The sequence below is a fragment of the Myotis yumanensis genome, unplaced genomic scaffold (assembly GCF_028538775.1).
Source record: "Myotis yumanensis isolate MYYU_CA2020_CCGP unplaced genomic scaffold, mMyoYum1.0.hap1 SCAF_1, whole genome shotgun sequence".
In the NCBI taxonomy this organism is placed as follows: domain Eukaryota; kingdom Metazoa; phylum Chordata; class Mammalia; order Chiroptera; family Vespertilionidae; genus Myotis; species Myotis yumanensis.
The window spans coordinates 49,311,869-49,335,983 of record NW_027223752.1 but is presented as its reverse complement, the minus strand read 5'-3'; the positions used below and the strand labels follow the sequence as shown (position 1 = coordinate 49,335,983).

Here is a 24,115-nt window from a genome sequence, read left to right as displayed (position 1 = left end):
TTACTTATAGACAGCAGTAACTGTGGACAAGAGTGGGCCCCTGGGTTCCCATGTAATTCCAGAGATAGCAGTAGCAGCAGGCATGCTGGAAGCCACTGAACAAGTGGTCCTGGACTCTGGCTGTGGTGGGGGCAACAAAAGAAGCCAGGTATCCTGCAATGTCATGGTGGTTGTAGCACCAATGGCAGCATCCTCACCAACAGGTACTGCAGCTGGCTCACCTGGACAATGATGGTGGGCTGTGTGTAACACCATTTATAATTCTCTGTTGCTGTGTTACACATTACTCTCAAACTAAGTGAGTTAAAACAATAAGCATTTATCTTACAGTTTGTGGTCAGGAATCTGGGCATGGCTTACCTGGGTACCTCACATGGCAGCTGGCATCACTCACAATGAATCAGCAAGAGATTAATCAGCCCAAGATGGAAGCCACAGGGCTCTGTGTCCCAATCTCAGAAGTGACATCCTGTCACTTTTTTTTTTTAATACATTTCACTGATTTTCTACAGAGAGGAAGGGAGAGGGATAGAGAGTTAGAAACATCGATGAGAGAGAAACATCGATCAACTGCCTCCCGCACGCCCCCTACTGGGAGATGCCCGCAACCAAGGCACATGCCCCTGACCAGAATCGAACCTGGGACCCTTCAGTCCGCAGGCCGACGCTCTATCCACTGAGCCAAACCGGTTAGGGCCATCCTGTCACTTTTGTTGTATTCTGTTCAGTAGAATCAAGTTACTAGGTCCAGCCCACACTGAAGCTATATTTACTCAGTACTTACTATGTGCCAGGTCCATACACTCTGTCTCCTTCTCTTACAAGCCACAGGCATGTCTGAGTTCAGAGGTGCTCTCTCAGCATTTCTGAGCTCCCCCTGAGGCTTAGGAACACTAGAATGCTCCCCTGAGCTGTCCACCTGACCTGTTCACTTAACTGAGTCAGCCATAGCTGCACAATTGTTCTGCGCTCATATGGGAAGTGCAGCATATCTGAGAAACTTGAAGTTTCTCCTAAATTCTACCCTGAAAATGAAATGCAAATACAGGAAGGTTCTGCACGCCCCCCAAACCTGTCAGGGGGTCTGTATGCAAACTACAATCCTCCTTTTCTGCTCCCAGAAACTTTACCCTGAATCAGGGAAGCAGACCTTATATCATCCTGATTCTGCCCTTGACCTATGGTTTATGCTCTCCTGTCCTACAAGTTCCTTGGCTTTTGATACTCAAAGCCAAGCATGTCGACTAAAAACACAAACAAAACAAAAAGATACTTTTTAACTTACAAAAGGGCTTTGACTTTTAAAAAATATATATACAGGTTTTTATTGATTTGAGAGAGAGAGGAAGGGAGAGGGAGAAATAGAAACATCAATGAGCGAGAAACAGATCAGCTGCCTCCTGCACGACCCCTATGGGGATTGAGCCTGCAACCCAGGCATGTACTCTGACTGTGAATGGCACCAGTGACCACTTGATGCATGGGTTGATGCTCAACCACTGAGCCACACCAGTTGGGCAAAAATGCTTTGACTTTTAACCCCACCATGAATTTTTTTTCAATCCAGTCCCTCTTTTAATATCTCTGTTCAGGATTCTATTTTTCCCTGAGGCAAGTACATTAAGGTGATCACTAATATCTCAGTGGTGGAATGAAAGATAAGGGACAAGGAAGCTCAAGGAGGGTAGAACCTTAGTTAATATCTCAAATATTATCTACTACAAAGTGTGTCTTAGGACATATCCCCCCCCCCTTAATTTATATTACATCATTTACATCATAGTATTTATACTATGTTAGGCTTTTGTTACATGTTCCAGGCTGCTTTCCAAATAGTGTAATTGCTTGATTCTAGAAGACTGCTATATTTGGATTAAGCCCTGGTGCAGCATATTAAAGACTCCTACACCAACCATGAAAACATTGTCTGAACTAGCTATCACCATTTCCTAACCTCTTACTTATTCCTCGACTCACTGTGGTCTGGCTTCTTTCTTTAGTGAAGTGTTTACTCCACTAAAACTGTTTCTGTTTCTAAATCTAAGTCCTCTTGTTTGACTTCTCAGAAGCACTTGATAGTTATGTATTCCTCCTCTTCCATGAAGCTTCTATTTTCTTCTGGTTTTCCACTTCCCACTTTTAATGTCCTTTGCAGGTCCATCCTCCCCTTTCTAGCCTATCCAGGGATCTGTCTAATGACCTTCTCTTTCTAAAAACTCTCCTCAGGCAATCTCATACATCCCCACTTCAAGATGCTGATGCCTCCTAAATCTCCTTCTCTATTTCAGCTCTTTCCAGGGCCCTACATCCATGTGCTCCTGTACAGGCCACTCCAGTAGGTCACAGCCAGGCCAGCAGACCCTGAGTGACGAATGAATGATTACTCTGACACACGTTTCTGTAAAAGAGAGGGCTAAGGGACTGCTTGGCTAGAGAAACCAAACAGCCCATTCTCCTGCCTCTTTAGGCTTTTATTGTAACAGCAGCTTGAACTAAAATTAAATATTAAATATTATCAGTAGGGTAAGCATCCTTGAGAAGACATGCATCTGCAGTGTCCTTTAAGCAAGGACATCTGAAGACTAAGTATAAAGATTCCAGTAAACACCCAGGTGCTCACACATACACAGACTTGCTTCCCTACCACAGCCCATCTCAATAGAACAACATAAAGCTAAACGTATCCTCCTCCATTCCCTCCTCTCCTGTATTACCCACCTCACACCACATGAAGAGGCACCCAAGCCAGAAATATGAGTATTATCTTCTTCTTCCTATTTCCTCACATTCAATTTCCCCTTCTTGTTGGTCCTAGCTGTAAATGTCTGTCAAATCTGTCCACATGCCCCATGCCCTCTGCCACCAAGAGCCAGGCCTCTATTAACCCGTGCTTATATTCCTGGAACAGCTTTCTAATGTGGCTCCCTGCCTCTAGTCTGGCTTTCCTCTAACCCAGCGGTTCTCAACCTGTAGGTTGAGACCCCTTTGGGGGTCAAACGACCCTTTCACAGGGGTCGCCTAAGACCATCGGAAAACACATATATAATTATATATTGTTTTTGTGATTAATCACTATGCTTTAATTATGTTCAATTTGTAACAATGAAAATACATCCTGCATATCAGATATTTACATTACATTTCATAACAGTAGCAAAATTACAGTTAAGAAGTAGCAACAAAAATAATTTTATGGTTGGGGGTCACCACAACATGAGGAACTGTATTAAAGGGTCGCGGCATTAGGAAGGTTGAGAACCACTGCTCTAACCTATTCTTTAGGCTACACCCGGGGTCGGCAAACTGCGGCTCTCAAGCCACATACGGCTCTTTGGCCCCTTGAGTGTGGCTCTTCCACAAAATACCGACTTCTGTGCCTGGGCCACAAAGTTTCAATTGCACTGTAAGTGGTATTTTGTGGAAGAGCCACACTCAAGGGGCCAAAGAGCCCCATGTGGCTCGAGAGCCACAGTTTGCCGACCACTGGCTACGCAAAGTGAGCTTTCTGAAATGCAAATCTAATTACACAGTTGCCAGCTCAAAACTTTGCAGTATGTCCCCAATGCCTTAGAATAAAATCTAAGCTCCTTGCTTCCTGAGGCAGCAGTTAGAGGTGAATTTTAAGAAATTATCACACAGTAAAATTGATTCTTTATTGGGTACCATTCCATGGATTTTATGACATGTTTACTTAGATTCTGTGCCGGCAACGATCCATCAGTCTCAAAAAACTCCTTCATGCTCTTCCTTTATAATCACGCCCTCCCCCATCCTTAACCCCTGACCCCCTGACAACCATCGATCTACTCTCCATAGCTATAGGTTTGTCTTTTGAAAGAAAAAGAAAAAAAAAAAAACAGAAAGAAAGGGGAAAAAAAGGAATGTAATCTTTTGAAAAAGTAAAACAAAACCCAAGCCCCTTAAAGCGGCTTTAATGCCTCTGCCTACCCCACCTCCAGCAACTGCCCCCGCCCCTTGGAGTGATCTATTTTCAGTTCTTGGGGAGCTCCAAGCTTTCTTCCAACCAGACAACCTCCTCAAACCCTTTTGGAGAGGGGGGTGCACAGAGGTGCACTCCGCAGTGCCTAACACTTCCTCATTATAACACCTTTATGTTGTTGCAATGGCCAGGTACTTGTCTCTTCCCACAGTTCCTTGCGCGCTGGGACGTGCTTTAGGCGCTGTTACATGTCAGCTTCCCCGATGGGCCGAGCTGGCCCCCAATCCGCGAGAGCACCTGCAGGGGCGTCGACACTTTCCGAGGCTCTCACAGTCGCAAAGCAAAGCTTCGCAGGCAGAGAGAGCATGCGCACCAGGGCAGCCAGGGCGTGGCATGGTCACGTGACCAAGAGGGGGTGGGCCCAGACACTCGCTTCCGCCTCACACTGGCTGCAGCTGCGCTTGCGCGCTGCAAACAACCGTTGCGGGGCGTCCAGGGCCCTGAGTTAGGACCGTCGGCCGCCTACACCCTGCCCTTTGGCCCTGAAGTACCCGGCCTGGTGGCCCAGGACGTTCCCGTCGCATGGCGGAGTGCTGCGGAAGATGCCCATGAAGTCCTTAGCCCTTCTAGTTGCGCTGTTGACATGGCCTTCGTTTGTACCGGCGTATCCAAGTGAGTGACCGGCCTGAGGTTGCAGGATACTCCCAGGGGAACCTTCGGGGTCCCGCCGGAATTCCGGCTCTTCTTTCCTTGGTCCCACATTCCTCCCAAACTTCACTATCCAGAGTCCTGGCCTCCGAGGCTGAGGTGTGTCCCTCCTCCCCTTCCTGCATGCTGCGAGGCTGGCCTGGCCACGCAGTGACCTGGGTCCCAGACTTGACCCAGGATGCACCGGCGGGGCACATGGGACACATGGACCTCCTTCCCCCCGCGGAGACGGTCCTTGATGTTAACGCGGCCCCCTTCTGCCGGAGAGTCACCGCGCATGCGGTAAAGCAGGGTGCGTGAAATGCAGCCGGGCCAAGGCGGCCTGTTTTGGTATGGCTGGCTAGCTAAGGATGGTTTTGACATTTTTAAGGGTGAATGAGAAATGTGATCTTTAGTGAAATGTGAAAAGTATGAAATTCCAATTTCATTGTTCATAAACAAAGTTTTATTGGAACATAGCCATACTCATTCCTTTATGTATTGTCCATGGCTGCTTTCCCTTGTTATAACATCCGAGTTAGGTAGTTGCCACAGTGACAGTATGGCCTGCAAAGCCGAAAATATTTACAGGAAAAAAGTTTAACCCCTGTGGTAAAACATGGAGAACGTGTGGATTGCGGACATCGGCCTGGGACACTTACCCCGTGTGCACACCTACAGAGCATCCTCAGGAGTATAGCATTAAAAACCGTTGTTAAGAATTATAACTTATGACCTGTCCCTACCCAATAGCTGAAAATTAGTAAGGTGGTTACCTTGAGATATTTAAATAGTGAAGTCCAGCGTCTGATAGCTGATATTCCAGATATGATTTGCTGCTTGTCCATCTAGTCTAACTATAATTCATTATAGCATTTTGTAATGTTGGGGTTTGGTTTAACCAAATAAAATTTAATAGGGAGGTGTAAATTACTAAAGTGCTTGCTAGTTATGCAGGCCTACATTTCATGCATAGTAGTGGCAAAAGTTCTGGATAAAGTGTCTTAGATAAGTTAGTCCATTAAATACTTGCACTTACGATTTTGAGTTGTTTTAAACAAAGGTATTTGAAAAAAAAAGTTCTTTGCTATAAATAAACAGAACATACTGAAAATGATAATTATCTTTTCTTGATATCTGATGGTCATTACTAACTAGCGACCTAGTGCACGAAATTCATGCACCGGGGGAGGGGGTGTCCCTCAGCCCCCTCCCAGGCTCTCCAACCTGGGACCCCTTGAGAGATGTCCAACTGCCAGTTTAGGCCTGATCCCACCATCCCTCTTGCAATCTGGACCACTGGCTCCTAACTGCTCACCTGCCTGCCTGCTTGATCGCCCCTAACCACTCTGCCTGCCAGTCTGCTTGCCCCCAACTGCCCCCCCCCCTGCCAGCCTGATCACCCGCAACTGCCCTCCCCTCCTGGCCTGATCACCCCTAACTGCCTCTGCCTCAGCCACCATGGCTTTTTCCAGAAGGACATCAGGAAGGTCTCCTGGTCTAATTAGCATATTACTCTTTTATTAGTATAGATATCAGTTATTGCATTTTGGTAATTGTAGATCATTAGGTCACAACTAACATATATGGAGAGATTAGATGACATTGTTACATATTGTACATTCTGGGACTGCTAAAATGTTAAAGGGACATCTTTAAGAAGAAAGAAATAAAGAAACATTAATATATAAATAATAAAATGGCAATAAATACTACTTATCAATAATCACTTTAAATGTAAATGAATTAAATGCTCCAATCAAGACAGGGTAGCTGAATGGATAAGAAAACAAGACCCATATATAGGTATCCCCCCAAAAATGTAGGCACACACTTTGAATAATTACAAAGGCAGTGTTTATTAAAATACTGTACATTTTATTTTCAAAATTGAGCTATCAGCTGTTAGAGTGCGCATATGTATGTGTGTGTGTGTGTGTATATATATATTATATATATATATATATATATATATATATATATATATTTGGGACACCCTGTATATGCTGTCTATAAGACAAAAAAAAAATCAAAAAAGATATAGCATCCTTAATGACACATTAGATCAGATAGATTTAATTGCTATTTTTAGAGCATTATACCAAAGCAGCAGAATATACATTCTTTTCAAGAATACATGGAACTTTTTTTAGGATAGACCACAAAAACAAATTTTAATAAATTTAAGAAGATTGAAATCATATTAAGCATTTTCTCTGACCACAATAGTATGAAACTAGAAATCAATTACAAGAAAAAAAAACTGGAAAACATACAAATGGAAGCTAAATGACATGTTACCAAACAACATATGGGCTGCCTTTTCCTGTGGGAGCCACTGGGTAAAGAGGAATGTGGCCTTCTCCTCTCCCCACCATTGCGTGTGCTCGTCCACTGATATCTGTGTACTCCAAAAAGGGGGAAACATCTAGCAAAAATGTCACTTTGCCTGCTGTATTCAAGGCTCCCATTCAACCAAATATTGTGAACTGTGTTCACACCACCTTGTGCAAAAGCAATAGACATCCCTATACCGTCAGTGAATTGGCAGGTCACCAAACCAATGCCGAGTCCTGGGGTACTGGCAGAGCAAGTCGTGAGGTACTGGCAGAGCTGTGGCTCGAATTCTCAGAGTCCAAGGTAGTGGAACTCATTGTTCTGGCCAGGGTGCTTTTGGAAATATGTGTCATGGGGGCCACATGTTTGCACCAACCGAAACCTGGCACCGTTGGCACCACAGAGTAAACACAACACAGAAACGATATGCCATCTGCTCTGCCCTTGCTGTCTCGGCCTTACCAGCACTGGTCATGTCGAAAGGTCACCGTGTTGAAGAAGTTCCTGAACTTCTTTTTGTGGTTGAAAATAAAGTTGAAGGCTACAAGAAAACCAAGGAGTCTGTTTTGCTTCTTAAGAAACTTAAGGCCACCCTAGCAGGTTTAGCTCAGTACATAGAGCATCGGCTTGCGGACTGAAGGGCCTAGGTTCGATTCCGGTCAAGGGCACATGCCTGGGTTGTGGACTCCATCTCCAGTAGGGGGTGTGCACGAGACAGCCAATCAGCGAGTCTCTCTCATCATTGATGTTTCTATTTCTCCCTCTCCCTTCCTCTCTAAAATCAATAAAAATATATTTTAAAAAAATTAAAGAAACTTAAGGCCTGGAATGATATAAAAAAGGTCTATGCCTCTCAGCGAATGAGAGCTGGCAAGGGCAAAATGAGAAACCGTCATCATATACAGCGCAGGGGACCCTGCATCATCTATAATGAGGACAATGGTATCATCAAAGCCTTCAGAAACATCCCTGGAATTGCTCTGCTTAATGTAGGCAAACTGAACATTTTGAAACTTGCTCCTGGAGGGACGTGGGCCGTTTCTGCATTTGGACTGAAAGTGCTTTCTACAAGTTAGATGAACTATATGGCACTTGGTATAAAGCTGCCTCGCTCAAGAGTAACTATAGCTTTCCCATGCACAAGATGCTCATTTCAGACCTTAGCAGAATCTTGAAAAGTCCAGAAATCCAAAGAGCCCTCTGAGCACCACGCAAGAAGATTCACTGCAGAGTCCTGAAGAAGAATTCACTGAAAAACCTGAGAATCGTGTTGAAGCTAAACCCATATTCAAAAACCATGTGCTGGAACACCATTCTTTGCCAGGCCAAGAACCACAGGCTTTGGGTGGATAGAGCAGCAGCAGTGCTAGAAGCCAAATCAGGTGAGAAGGGGATTCCAGGCAAGAAGCTGGTGGTAGGGAAGAAAGGAAAGAAGGCTGTTGGTCTTAAGAAGCAGAAGAAACCTTTGGTGGGGAAAAAGGCTGCAGCTATCAAGAATCCAGCAGCTGAAAAGAAGCCCACAGAAAAGAAACCCACCACAGAAGAAAAGAAGCCTGTGGCATAAACTTAAATTTGTTTATTCCATAACAGTCAAATCACTTTGGACAGCTAATTTTGAATAAAAATATGATCAAAGGCAAAAAAACAACAACACAAAACAAAACAAAAAAACAACAAAACAGTATATGGGTTAACAATAAGGTCAAGGAAGAAATGAAAAGATATCTTGTGACAAATGAAAATGAAACACAACTACCTAAAACCTATGGGACACAGCAAAAGCAGTCCTAAGAGGGAAATTCATAGCAATATAGGCCTACCTCAGAAACAAGAAAAATCTCAATCTAACCTTACACCTAAGGATCTAGAAAAAGGACAACAAACAAATTACAAAGTGAGTACAAGGAAGGTCAGAGTAGAAATAAACAAAATAGAGTCTAAAAAATGTATACCAAAGATCAACGAAACCAAGAGCTGGTTCTTCAAACAGATAAACAAGGTTAATAAGCCTTTAACCAGACTCATGAAGAAAAAGACTGAAAGGACTCATAAATAAAATTGGAAATAAAAGGGAAGAAGTAACAACTGACACCACAGGGGGAAAAAGGGGTAGTAAAATACTCATGTATATGCTACAATATAAATGACCATAAAACCATACTAAGTAAAAGAAGCCAGTCACAAAAGAACACATATTGTATGATTTCATTTATATATAATATATAGTATAGGCAAATCCATAGAGACAAAATTAGATTAGTGGTTGCCTAGAGGGATAGGGGCAATTGGGAATGGATTTATTTTGGGGGTGATGAAACTGTTTTAAACTTAGATTGTGGTGATAGTTGCACAACTTTGAATATACTAAAAATCATTGAATTGTATACTTTAAAATATGTATTTGATAAATTATGAAGGTATATTAATATTGCTGAAGATTATAATTTACTTAAAATTATGTTAATTATTTTAAGTAAATTAAAAGTAATTATGTTACTTTAGAGATTGATAAAATTCAATATAATAAAATTAATAGGACTTAAACTTATGTGATCTAAATTTATACTAGGCCATTTAGTAAGGGCCAACTAGAAGAATGTGGGGGTTTTCTGAAAATTGGAACTGTTTAACTACAATGTGTATGATGTTCTTTTAGATAAACTTTAGATTTAGAAATTTAGAAAAATATGGTTAAAGTTATATCCTTTATTATTATAAAAACTTTCTGTATTCCTGAAAATAAGAGAATTTTTTTATTACCCAGATTTATCCCTTAATAAATATTGGAATGTTATCTCCAAACCCCGACCCCTCCCCCCCAAAAAAGCCAAAACAAAGCAAAACAGATTTATTTTATTTTATTTATTAAGGCTCACCTGAGGATATATTTTCTATTCATTTTTTTAGAGAGAGGGAGGGAGGGAAGGAGAAAGAGAGAAGTAGGGGGGAGGGAGGGGAGAGAGAGAGAGAGAGAGAAAGAGAGAGAGAGAGAAACATCAATGTGAGAGAGACACATTGTTTGGTTGCTTCCTGCACATGCTTCTACCAGGGCCAGGATAGAGCTTACACAATTTTTTTTACCTGTTCCTTAAGATAAATTACTGGAGGCACAATTAATTTACATATTTGCAAGCTTTTAGTTCATTCATGCAATCATTCATTTAACAATGCTTTTAAAAATATATATATTTTTTTATTGATTTCAGAGAGGAAGGGAGAGAGAATCATTGATTGGCTGCCTCCTGCACACCCCCTACTGGGGTTGGGCCTGAAACCCTGGCATGTGCCCTGATGGGTAATCGAACCAGTCACTTACTGGTTCATAGATCAATGCTCAACCACTGAGTTATGCTGGCCAGAGAAAGACTAATGAAGGATCTCTAGATCATAAGGGAAGTAAGAAAGTTACTTCCTTTATTAAGGAAGTAAACTATGCTCATGACAATTTTAGGTTTATTGTTTAAAAAATATTATCTACTTGACTGGCAAAATGAAAATTGTTTTTAACTTGTGTTTCTTTCATGAGCAGTGAATTTTAGCAAGTTTTCATGCTAATTGGCTTTTCTGTTATTCCTTATACCCTCTTCCTCCTTTAATTGGCCATTCTATGAGAAGGCAGTACATATTTTGAATGTATTGTTTGTTGGTTGGAATTTTATATTTCATTGCTCATTTTAAAATATGATTTTATTAATTTGTCTTTCATTTCTCTGTGAAGTTAGTTTATTTAAGTTATTGACTGTCAATTCCTACCAATACTTTCTAGTAAGAAATCATTAAATTTGGATCAGCTATTTTTAATATTTCCAAATACATACATCTTAATATAGGGTAGGGGTGGGCAACCTTTTTGTAAGTGCATGCCAAAACCAGCAAAATCTCTGACTCAAAATTCTTCTGCGTGCCAACCCTAATTTTTTGAGAACATGTTACGCCTACTTTATATCTCTTAAGGTGTACGTATGTGAAAAATCTTGAAGAAATAATAAAATTCATTCGAGCGACAAAAACACAGTATATGATGATGAAAAATACATTTATTTTTTAATGTACACATGTACACTGATAGTCTGACAGAAAACTTTATGATTCTGTTTGATATTATCAGTGGGACTTTTGCTGCTGTATCACTGATGACAGAGATTTTACATCAGGTTTATATTTCGTGACCTTCAGAGATATGCACAAGCTACTACTTTCATCCGTCAGGCTACTCCTATTATGAGACTTAACAAAATTCATCATTGAGAACAAAGATTCACAAGCGTATGTGGATGAAAACATGGAGAGTAACACTGTTGCAAAGTTTTTTAAACAGAAAAAATTTTCTGGAATGGCATTCCAAGTCCTCAATAGTTCGTTTTCAACACTATTGAAATTGCTCTTCCCCTCTCTCGTCAATCCATGTCTATGGTCTTTAAGATAACTTGTTATGTAAAATTATTTATTTATCTAAGATGCACCTTCATTGAATTTATCTGAAAAATAAAAAAGTCAAAATTAAGAAAAAAAATTGTAAATGGAAGATTATAAGAGAGGGTTTCACGTGCCAGCAAAAGTTACTGGTGTGCCATGTTTGGCATGCGTGCCAGGGGTTGCCCACCCCTGATATAGGGTGTCCCAAAAATATATACACCTATTAAAGGTATGCATTTTAGTCCAGTTGTCAGGAGAGCAAACTTTTGTATATTTTAACAAACTTATTTCATTTATTTATTTTACTTTAATATTTATATTTTATTAATATTAAACAAAATATTTATATTTTAATATTTATTATCAATATATATATAAAGCCAGCAACCAGAATGCCATAACGACCATACGACTGGTCACAATGACACCCACTGTGGCCAGTGAACTTGCCCGATTGGGAAGTTGGGCCAGCGACCAACCTCCTGCAGCCCCCCTCCCCCAAGCTGTCCCCACCCCCAATGGGCCCCTACCATCCCAATCAGCCCCCCCCACTCCAATTAAGGGCAGACTGGCTGGCCAACCACCCATGGCCCCTCTCCCAGGCCGCTGGCCACTGATCGGCCCCCACAACCCACTCTGGGGTGGGGCCCGCTGGCCAATCACCCATAGCCCCTCCTCCCAGCTAGCTCAGCCCTGATCTGCCCTGATCGGGGTGGGCCGGCTGGCCAACCTCCTGCCGTCTCCTCCTCCCGATAGGCCTGGCCCCGATCTGCCCCGATTGGGGCTGAGCCAGCCAGACTCCACCCGTGCACGAATTTGTGCACTGGGCCTCTAGTTTATAGGTTGACAGTCAACCACTGAGCCACATGGGCTAGGCCTCCCAGACAGTTTTATCATCATACTTCTCTTTTGCCAGCATCCTTGTGTCATCTTTTTATGGCAACATTGTGTAGTTATTTATGTGTACCTGCTTTGAAGTGAGACAACATATTTTCGAATCCCATTCTTACCACTTTCAAGTTGAATATAATTTTAGGCAAATTACTTGTTCTTTCTAAATACCCTCCTTTTTTCTCTTTATAAAGCTACATTTAAAGCCCTTAATATAGTGCCTGGCACATAGCAATTGCTCAGTCAGAACTGTTATGGTCTTTCAATCAGTATTTTCTAATTTCCCCTTCAGATTTCATACCACTTTGTTTCCACAGTTGTTTGATCATTTTGTTTACCTTCCTATTATTTGTCATGTGCATAATTCTTCATGGTCTATTTCAAGAAGAGAAGTGCTCAGCTATAACTTCCATATCTGTGATTCTTGCTAACCTCAAGCCTGCTTAGCAGGTAGCCATCCTGTTAACTAGAGGCACAGGAAAGCAGCATTGTGGTTTTTCAAGGTGGAAGAGATTCTTATTTAGCCATGTTCTGAGACATTGCTATGTTTGGTTGGATCACTAACTGGTAAAATAGAAGGACTATAATAACACTAGGGCAAACAACAAATATTCCAAGTTTAATAACACAACTTCTAGCAGAGTAGTCTGGTCTTTGTAAGAATTTGAAGTTTGTTCATCCTTCTAAGCACCTCCTAAAAAATGGGATAAAGCAGGTTTTCAGTGGCCAGTGCATTTTGGAGGGATATTTGAGACTTGACTATCTTTTATTACCTTGCCTGCAAAGATTTTTATAGAGATCAGGTTGATTTGCAAGAGCAGTTCTGGTTACTAGAACTGACAAGGTCTATATCAAACATACAGATATTTTAGGGGACAAAAGTAGGAGGTGGGAAGTGTGGGGGGAGGGGATGGATTTAACAAAGGACAATGTGGAGACAAAGGGTACATGAAGAAGGGAGGAAAAACAAGGTAGGAGGTAGAGTGCTAGATTGATAGGCAGCATGAATAGGCTTGTTAGTGTTGCCTGAGTACAGTATAAAGGGATAATGAGTATTTCAGGTGGTTTTTTCCTTTTAGAAATCAACTAGCAGTATCTCCTTTTTCTGTCCTTTGACAATCTAATTCATCTAATAGTTGCCTGGGTATTCTATTTACTGCTATGAGAAGAGATAAGTTAAATGATTAAACATTGAAAGGGAGGGAGGAGCAGGGGAAGAGAGAGAAAACATCAACAGGGCTGGGAATTGAACCAGCTATACAGACTCTTGACGGAATGGAACCTGGGACCCTTCAGTATGCGGGCTGATGCTCCAACCACTGAGCCAAACCAGCCAAGGCTGGAAATGTCTTCTTAAAAGCATTTAAGCTTTTGTTGCTTGCAGACTTTAAATTTGCTTATGAATAGTTGCTCAGAATAGATTTTTTCCAAAATTGATTTTTTAAATTTTTTTATTTTGGAAAAAATTTAATAAATACACAAAGAGAAAGAATGGCATAGTAAATCTCCATATATCTATAACCAGCTTCAACTATTATTAACCCATAATTAATCTTGTTTCATTTATATCTCCACCCACATTTCCCTCACCTCCCCAACTTCGTAGGCTTGGATTATTTAGAAGGAAATTCCAGACATCATATAATTTTATAAGTAAATACTTCAACATGTAGAACTAAAATATAAGTACTTAAAAACACAACAATGTGAATTTCATACCTAAAAAGATAATTATCCTTTAATATTATAAAATATTTGGTTAGTGTTAAAATTTTCCTAATTCTCTCTCTCTCTCTTCCAGTTTGATTGCATTGGGATTCAAGTAAGATTCATACGTGTAATTTGTTGATATGTCCATTAATTCCCCCCCCCTTTTTTTAATGTGCCTCAGGCATGAAACAGCTCTGACCACCGACACAGACATCAAGCTAGGATGAACTAAGGACTGTACATCTGCTTTGCCCCTGATTGATATGAGCAATACCACCAATCAGATATTTCCTTACCCATTGCTAGGGGGTCATTAATTTCCTTTTAACCTATAGTGTTGAAGAAATTGGATCATATACCCTGTAGTTTGCTGCAATCTAAATTTTGCCGATTACATATCCATGGTGTACCGGGGTCCAGCCCCAGCGGGCCAGGGGTTCCCAAAGGTGTGGACGGAGTCGGCGAAGAATGATTTATACAGAGACAGCGTTCAGATGATCAGCATAGCTCTCTTTAGTCTCTGTGGATCTTCCTGTGCCTGGCTGAGGCCACAGAGAAAGATCCAGAGGCAAGCTGAGCCTTTATTTTATAGTCAGAGGTAAACAAGGTAGTGGTTACCATAGTTACACGGTTCTTGTGAGTTTCACTTGTTTTGGCAGCACTTCTTGCATCTCCCTCAGCCCATTAGCTTCCCAGATAAGATCTAGGGAGCTTATAAGGTCAAGCCTAATTATGCTAAGAGGACTGTGCCCTCTAAGCTGGGACTTGTTTGTGACTTTGCCAACAGGTCAGTCCGAGGCTTAACCCTATAGCCGCGCCCCACAATGGTGTAGTTTATGTTTTCCTTTGTTGTCCCATGTATTGTCTGCATATTGTTAGTTAGATCTAAAGGTCCTGTTAGATTCAAATTTTATCTTTTTTGCAAGACTGCTACATTGAAGGTTTATGTTCTTTCATGAGGATGCATATCTAATTTTGTACCTTTTTGTGATATCATTAACCCTTTGCACTCCAAACCATTCTGGACATTGGCTACCAGCTACTCGATGCTACTTTGCGGTGGAAACGTGCATTTACAGACCCTCATATTATTTAGTATAATTTTGGAACCAAGTAACGTATTATAATGATATTGGACTTATATGAATTGGGTGACATCGAGGAATGTATATTTGCAAAAAAACCAATATTTTATTGTTTATAATTTTGTACAGTATGATAAGTTTTGTAACACTCCCCAATATGCATTGCAGGCTGATTAGTGCATGTTTGACAGTAATAAGTGGTTTGACGCCTGCCACCAGGTGTTTTCCTGTTAGAACACACAATGCAGTCCCGTTTTCTTTGTCCCACATCGGGAATATGTAGTTTATTGTTTAATCCGACACAAAACCCGCTGACATTTCTTGTATATATCTTAGTAATTTTACGATATTTTGATTTAATTTCTTGTGCCATTTCAAGATAAAACTTCAGGGAAACATGCATGTCTCAAAAAGTTGCGTTGAAATAACTCAATTCCCCGTAATCACTAATAAACTGCAATGTCCCCTGAGAGGGGACATCCGAGTGATATGCTAGAATTCCGATGTCCCCAGAGAGGGGACAGCGGAGTGCAAAGGGTTAATATTGATAATCATTGAAAATGATCATATTTTAGTTATAAATGGCTTCTTCGTTTATTATTTGGAATAATTTATAAATTAAAACTTTTTTCATCTTGAGCTATATTTCAATATGCAATTCGGTCTATTTCTGTATTTTCTGTTCTGTTCCATTCATCTATTCATATGCAATGCTAAACTATTTTTATAATAGAGGCTTTATACTGTATTTTAATATCTAATAAGGGATAGCTCCTGTTTTTCTGGCTATTCTTACTCATTTGTTCTTCAAATGAACTTCATAATCCATTTGTTCTGTCTTCAGAAAATAACTACTGATATTAGGAGCATATTAAATGTATGGCCCTGGCTGGTTTGGCTCAGTGAATGGAGCAACAGCCTGCGAATTGCGGGCTCGATCCTCAGTAGGCGGCATGCAGGAGGCAGCCAATCAATGATTCTCTCTCATCATTGATGTTTCTCTCCCTCTCCCTTCCTTTCTGAAATTAAAAAAAGAAAGTATGAATTAACAGAATATGACATCTAAGCATCTTTATGATACTGAATCTTTTTGTCTGAGTACATGGTTTATTGTTGGTAAATGTTTCCCCTCATGTTCCGTGTGGTTCAGGGTTCAGGGCCTGGAAGAGGAGCTGCACACAAATGAAAGAGAAAAGACATGAGATAATTTGGAAATATTGGGGAACCAGGCGAGCAAGTCCAACTCAAGGAGTAGGACTTCCACTGGTGCTCAGGCCGCATCAACCTTTGTAGTCAGAGGTAAACAAGGTAGTGGTTACCATAGTTACACAGTTCTTGTGAGTTTCACTTGTTTTGACCATAGTTACACTTCCTGCACTTCCCTCAGCCCATTAACTTCCCAGGTAAGTTCTAGGGAGTGTTATAAGGTCAAGCCTAATTATGCCCTCTAAGCTGGGACTTGTTTGTGACTTTGCCAACACGTCAGTCCGAGGCTTAGCCCTATATCGGTTCCCCACAGTTTATCTTTCTATTTGTAGAAGTTTGCATTATGCCTTTTAGATTTTATTATATTCTTGTGTCCATTTTCTGAGGTTGTTATAACAAATTACCAACAGAAACTTATTCTCTTACTAGAGGCCTGGGTCTAAAATCAGTTTCACTGAGCTAGAATCAAGTTGTAGGGCAAAGCTGTGCTCCTTCTGAAAGCTCTGAGAGCCAATATTTTTATTGCCTCTTTCAGCTACTGGTGGCTGCCAGCGTTCTTTGTCTTGTGGCCACACTAATCTCTGCCACCTCTTCCATATTACCACCTCCTTGTCTCTGTGTGTAGCATCTCTTTCTCCATCTCTATCTTATAAAAACATTTGTGACTATATTTAGGATAATCCCCTTTGGCAAGACCCTTAATTCAATCATATATGCAAATACCCCTTTTCCATATAAAGTAACATTTACAGGTTCCAGGGATTAGAGCCTGATCTCTGTATGTCTATATTCAACCTAGAATAATTCCTCATATAGATTTTGGGCATGTCTTTTTAACTTTATTATTAGATTTAAATTTTTTTTTGTTTTCAAAATAGCATCTTCCCTCTCATTTTATCTTGTAACTGGTTTATATTTGTACTAGAGGCCCGGTGCACGAGATTCATGCACCCAGGGGGTCCCTCAGCCTAGCCTGCACCCTCTCGCAGTTTGGGAGCCCTTGGGGGATGTCCGACAGTCAGACATCCTCAGCGTTACTGTGGCCGCTGCTGTGCTCGCCAGCCATGAGCCCAGCTTCTGGCTGAGTGGTGCTTCCCCTGTGGGAGCACACTGACCACCAGGGGTCATCTCCTGCATTGAGCGTCTGCCCCCTGGTGGTGCGCATCATAGCACCAGTCATTCGGTCGATTTGCATATTAGCCTTTTATTATATAGGACTAGAGGCCCAGTGCACAAAAATTTGTGCACTTGGGGGCCAGCGGGGGGGGGGGGGGGGCGTCCCTCAGCCCGGCCTGTGCCCTCTCGCAGTCTGGGACCCCTCGGAGGATGTCTACCTGCTGGCTTAGGCCCGCTCCCCGGGGGATTGGGCCTAAGCTGGCAGTCAGACATCCCTCTGGCAGCCCGGCAGCCCTCGGGGGATGTCCACTTGCCAGCGAGGAGCAGGCCTAAGCTGCAATCGGACATCCTTAGCGCTGCTGAGGAGGCAGGAGAGGCTCCCACCACCACCACTGTACTGGCAGCCGTCAGCCTGGCTTGTGGCTGAGCAGAGCTCCCCCATGTGGGAGTGCACTGACCACTAGGGGGCATATCCTGCATTGAGCATCTGCCCCCTGGTGGTCAGTCATTCCAGTCGTTCTGTAAGGGTCAATTTTCATATTACCCTTTTATTATATAGGATAGAGGCCTGGTGCATGGGTAGGGGCCAGCTGGTTTGCTCTGAAGGGTGTCCCCGATCAGGGTGGGGGTCCTGCTGTGGTGCCTGGCCAGCCTGGGTGAGGGGCTGATGGCTGTTGGCAGGCTGGCCACAGCCCTTTCAGGGTTAGGGTCCCCACTGGGGTGCCTGTCCAGTCTGGGTGAGGGTCTGTCTGAGGGCCGTTTTCAGGCTGACCACACCCCCTTCAGGGTGGGGGGTCCTGCTGGGGTGCCTGGCCAGTCTGGGTGAGTGGCTGATGGCTGTTTGTAGTCTGGCCAAGCCCCTCAGCGGGGACCCTCACCCCATGAGGGTATGGCCAGCCTGGGTGAGGGGCTGATGGCTGTTTGCAGGCTGGCCAAGTTCCCCAGCGGGGAACCTCACCCCATTAGGGTGTGGCCATCCTGGGTGAGGGGCTAATGGCTGCTTGCAGGCTGGCCACGGCCCCCAGCCACCCACGCTCCCAGTGGAGGCTGGCTGGAAGCAGGTATCTGGGATTTATTTATCTTCTATAATTGAAACTTAGTTGTCTTGAGCGGAGGCCACAGCCGGCCAGGGCAGGTGGGAAGCTTGGCTTCCTCCATTGCTGGGGCAACCAAGCCTCCTGCTTGCTCCAGCTTCATGGCTGCAAGCCGCCATCTTGGTTGGGTTAATTTGCATATAGTTGTTCTGATTGGCTGGTGGGCATGGCTTGGGGCGTAGCGGAGGTGCGGTCAGTTTGCATGTTTCCCTTTTATTAGATGTTGGTTTTTGTATATTGATTTTCTAATTTGCTACTTTATTACATTCTCTTATTCTTTGTAATAGTTTTTCAGTTGATTCTTTTATGTGGTCTGGATGTATAATTATCCTATATAATAAAAGTGTAATATGCAAATCAACTGAACAACAGAACGACCATCTGGACAACCATCTGGGACCAAGCTATGACACCCACTCGTGCCAGGTCAGCCAAGTTGGGTGTGATGTGACTGGTGAGGGGCCTGGCCATCTCCCCATGATCACCCCTCAGAAGGAGGCCCAGGCCACCGGCCAGTGGGTGGGCAGGGCCTCCCTTTGTGAGAGAAGCCCAGGTCCCGGGTGCTGGAGGGAAGCTGGTGCCGGCAGCTGGGGTAAAGAAGGCCTACTCTTGCATGAATTTCTACATATAAAGATAGTTTTGCCTTTTTCTTCTGAATTTTCATGCTTCCATTCCTTTCCCCTGTCTTATTACATTGACTAATACCTCCACACCCTGTTATATAGTAATGGAGATATTAGTATCCTGACCTTGTTCCTGTCTTTAGGGGAACAGCTTCCTGTGTTTTACCAAATAGGAAACAAAACATGTTTTTAATGTTCTTTTTAGGGACTTATAAACTTATTTTAAAATTAGAAGTGTAAGCAGTTACCTTTATAGAGAATAGTATTATCTTAAATAGTGCTCTGTAGCTTTTGAAGTATTTTTAAATATTTAATTCATTTGGTTCTGTGAGAGAAAAGGGCAAATCTAGCATTTTAATTTTATAGTTTGGAGAAAGTAAGTAATTGCCTTAGGTCATGATGTTAGAAAGTGGTAGAGCCAGGCCAGAATCAAAGACTTGCTTTTTTTTTACTGCACTCAAGGCTACATACTTACTTTTTCTTCAGGAAACTCTAGATTTAGGACAATGCTTTTTATACATATGAGAATATATAAATAAGTTATTTCATTTTTTAAAATGTAACTTTTAGTGGTTTATTAAGTGATTAGGTTTATTAACTTTTAGTGGTTTATTAAGTGTGTGTGCCGGTGTGTGTGTGGGTTTTTTTTTTAGAGTAAAACATCCTATATAATAAAAGCCTAATATGCAAATTGGCCAAATGGCAGAACGATGATCAGTTGGCGGGGGGCAAGGCCAGCAAGTGGGCGGCGCTAGGCTAGCCAAGATGGGTGCCAGCGGGCAGAGGGAGGGGATAGTGATTGAGGGTGGGGCATTGGTGGCGACTGGTGGTGGCGGAGGAGCAATCGGGGGGTGGGGCCGGCCGCTTGCCTGCTGGTGCCATCTCCTGCTCGGCCTGCTGGTTGCCACCTGCAGAGGGAGGCCACCGGAGGTGGGGCGATGGGAAGCCGGGGCCTGAACTGCCCCCTGGTGGTCAGTGTGCTCCCACAGGGGGAGCACTGCTCGGCCACAAGCCGGACTGATGGCTGGCAAGCACAGCAGCAGTGGTGGGAGCCTCTCCTGCCTCCGCAGCAGCGCTAAGGATGTCCAGCAGGGAGCAGGCCTAAGCCATCAGTTGGACATCCCCCAAGGGCTCCCGGACTGCGAGAGGGCACAGGCCAGGCTGAGGGACCCCACCAGGCCTCTCGTTATAGATAAGTCTAAAGTCCTCTTTAATGACGAACTTCAGTCTCATTTCCTCTCCTCAGAGACAAGTACCCATATGAGTTTGGTATGTTACCCTTCTGTCCATTTTTTAAAAAATCCATAATTCATAGACAAAATGTTTGATACTGTGTTAGTGATTAAAGATAATACCAAAATCTACCTTATGTTCTATATCTTCCCCTTTTTTACCCACCATCATTATATGGATCTTGGAGTATGCAAGGCTTTTCTCAGCATGACATAAAATGTAAAATCCACTTTTAGACTCTACATCTCCAGTCTAGTATCTTCCTGCTATCATATTGCCTCACTAAACTGTTTTCATTAAGACTTTTAAAATTTAGAAATATGCTTTCAATTTTGATTAAATTTCATCTGGTCTTTCTAAGTTGTAACAGAAGAGTTAAGGAAGAGAGGTGAAACATGTAAATATGAAGCATTTTTGGGCTATTTTTTGCTTTTCATAAAGCTGAATAAAAAGTGCCTCCTTAACAGGCACTTTTAGGTTGGGTGGAGATGACCCACAGGCTATAGTTAGAAAGTTTGTTACTACTGTGATTCATTTTACTTGCAGAGGGAGGGTTCAGGTAGATGTTGTACATTAGAGTTTGGTAAAAAGTGACTTACACCTGGCCAGCATGGCTCAGTGGTTGAGCATCGACCTATGAATCCGGAGGTCAGAGTTTGATTCCTGGTTCAGGGCATATGCCTGAGATGCAGGTTTGACCCCTAGTGTGGGGTGTGCAGGAGGCAGCTGATCAATGACTCTCTCATCATTGATGATTCCAACTCTCTTTCCCTCTCCCTTACTCTCTGAAATAATTTTAAAAAATATTTTTTAAAGTGACTTACTTCCTTGAATTAAATCAATTTGTATTCATAATAGTGGCAAAGTCTATTCAAAACTACATGCAATATAAAGTTCCAACACTTAAAATTTAAAACTCCTGACTAGGAGTAGGGAAGTTGGGCAGAATTTGAGAATATCTTATTCAGTAGTCTTTTTTGTTTTCCACATTGGAAATGAGAGGCTTCACCACTCAGATGCTGCAAAATACCAGTATAAATAGAACTGTCATTTTTGTTGTAAGTATGAAATATTGATGGTTTAGACAGGAATCTGCAAACTTTTCTGTAAAGGGCCAAGTAGTATTTTCAGCTTCTCAGGCCATGTGGTTTCTGTTGCAACTACTCAACTCTGCTGTTTGAGCCAAAAGCAACTATCCTATATAATAAAAAGCCTAATATGCAAATTGTCCCCTCAACTAGGAGTTCCACTGGGAGTTTGACCAGGGGGCAGGGCCAGCCAGTGAACCGCCCACAGCCCCTCCCCCTGGCTGGCCCCACCCCTGACCAGCCTCCCCCACCCCAATCTGGGCAGGCGGGCTGGACCCCACCCGTGCATGAATTTGTGCACCAGGCCTCTGGTAGATAATAAAGAAACAAATGGGTAAGACTGGCTGGTTCCAATAAAACTTTATTTACAAAAAAAACACACAGTTGGGTGGGATGACCTACAGGCTATAGTTAGATCATTTTTGGTTTGAAGGCAGTGGTGTACTGGTAAATGTTTAACTGGCTTTTTGGAAAGAAGGGTAAGTCCTGATTTACAGCATTTGCCCCATCATGGCTGATTTCAAGCTACCTGCTTGACATCACTGAACAGAAAGGTAGAAAGAGATATATAGTAGCACACCATTATATAGCATTTCTACCATACAGATACCCTAGATGTAAATAACTTCAGGCACATAGATAATAGTGAAATGAAATAAAATAAGAAAGTGATGAGTTTGAATATTTATTACTTTTCTTTTCAACACAATTTATTTAAATGAAAATTCAGATAATTTAATTATGAACGATGTCTATATGTAATATCTGGCTCACAAAGTTTCTAAAATTTAACAATTGGCTCTGGTGAGTCAGTATGAATCTAATTCAGCACACCACTGTGATGGAGGACATAATCACGAATTTTGTTTTAATAAGTTACCTATTGAATTATAAGTTATATGTGAGAGTAATAGCAAAAAGAATTGTGTTAGTATGCAACTTTTGCACTGATCTTGCTCATTTGTTTTAAATAAGAATCTGAAAGAATAATTTTAAGTGAGAGTTGACTGTCAGATATGCTTTATTCCTTGGTTCTTTATTTTAACTTTCAAGTGATAGCATATGAAGTAAATATGGGCCAGTAGATTTTGTCACTATATCATATATGATAATAAATGTTACTTATTATTTGATTTTTTCCCCCTTAAGGAATAACTGTGACACCTGATGAAGAAAAAAACTTGAATCATTATGTACAAGTTTTACGGAATCTAGTATTAAGTGTTCCCACTAGGGAGCCAGGCCAAGAGAAAATATCAAAGTCTCCAAATAACATTTATTCTATGAAACCGAAGTCTTCAAATAACGTTTATTCTATGAGACCGAAGGTATCACAATTTAAAGAGCTAATTTCACATGACAAAGCTTCAACTGAGAATGATGTTTTAAGCGACCCTATCAGTGATAAAGCTACACCTTTCCCTACTAGAGACTTCCAACCTGAAATAAGGAGGAACAAACATACTAAAAGTACACCATTCTGGTCAATTAAACCAAATAATATTTCTGTTATTTTAAGTTCAAAAGTACCTTATATTGAAAGAGAAGAGCCAGAGCCAGAGCCAGAGCCAGAATCAGAGCCAGAGTCAGAGTCAGAGCCACAATATAGAGCACCAATGTTATGGCCAAATGTTACTGAATTGCCTCCAAGTCCTTCAAGTAGTAGCACTGACTGGGATACCTCCACAGAACTAGAAGATGTTCCTCAGCTCTCAGGGGAATATGAAATACCAATATATGAAAGTCAACCACTAATTTTGAGTAATGAAGAAATTTTGGATAAAATATCAGATATTCGTTCGGAAGTACAACATGTACCTCTTGTTGAGAGCCTCAAGCCAGAGTATAGAGAGGACATTCGAGCCTCTAGAGAGAACCTAAAACGAAGCCTTGCTTTAGCAGAAGCAGCAGAACACAGATTACAAAAAATGTATAAATCCCAGTTATTACCAGTAGGACGCAGCAGTTTTCCAAGTGATGACATTGAAACTATTATTAACATGCTGTATAATTCTAGATCTAAGTTATCTCAATATTTAGATATTAAATATGTTCCATCAGGGATGAGACAGAAAGCTACTACAGTAATCCATATATTGAAAAACAGATTATGTGTAAATCAACTACAAACTCAAAACCTTATTAGGAAGTTATTAAACAATAATATAAAAATTTTAAGTCTACTTGATGTTCCATAACAAAGGTGATCTAAGAAAACTGTCATTCATTAACTGGCATTCATTAACAGGAGAAATAAGTATACTGGTGATTCAAAAGTTGTATAAAATATTTTCTATTGTAGTTCAATGTGCTAACATCTTTACATGTCATATGTTATGAACATTTTTTGTATGCACTAATATGCCTAAAAATTTAAAATAAAAGTTTGGTTCAGGAGTTTGTAGTTTTCTTTCCTTAATTTATTTTTAAAATTACAAAGATCTAATCTTTAAAATATTTAAGCTTTGATTTACTTGAATAAATTAAATTCACCCATTAAATAAGAGTTAAGGACTGTGCAATCTATATATGTAGCTTGTTTTAAATGAGTGCATATAAATGTAAATATTTAGGGTATATGGTCTTTATTACTCTTGAGAGAATCTGTGTTTTCTGTCTGAATAGCATGGAAAAGTAGAGCTTGTATCAAAACTACTTTAATTTGAATATATGTGTGCCTCCTTTGAAA

At 41.5% G+C, this 24,115-nt stretch overlaps 1 protein-coding gene and 2 pseudogenes across 1 annotated transcript; 2 read left to right on the top strand and 1 right to left on the bottom strand.

Moving 5' to 3' along the window:
• The first annotated feature begins 4,542 nt into the window (after positions 1-4,542).
• SPESP1 (sperm equatorial segment protein 1) lies at positions 4,543-23,624 on the top strand. The gene is made up of 2 exons (XM_070403985.1): positions 4,543-4,612; positions 22,576-23,624. Exons 1-2 carry the CDS (start codon positions 4,543-4,545, stop codon positions 23,622-23,624), a joined length of 1,119 nt encoding a protein of 372 aa, XP_070260086.1.
• Positions 6,980-8,584, top strand: LOC139012147 (large ribosomal subunit protein uL4 pseudogene; annotated as a pseudogene).
• On the bottom strand, positions 14,150-14,292 carry LOC139001448 (small nucleolar RNA SNORA48; annotated as a pseudogene).
• Positions 23,625-24,115: the final 491 nt, after the last annotated feature.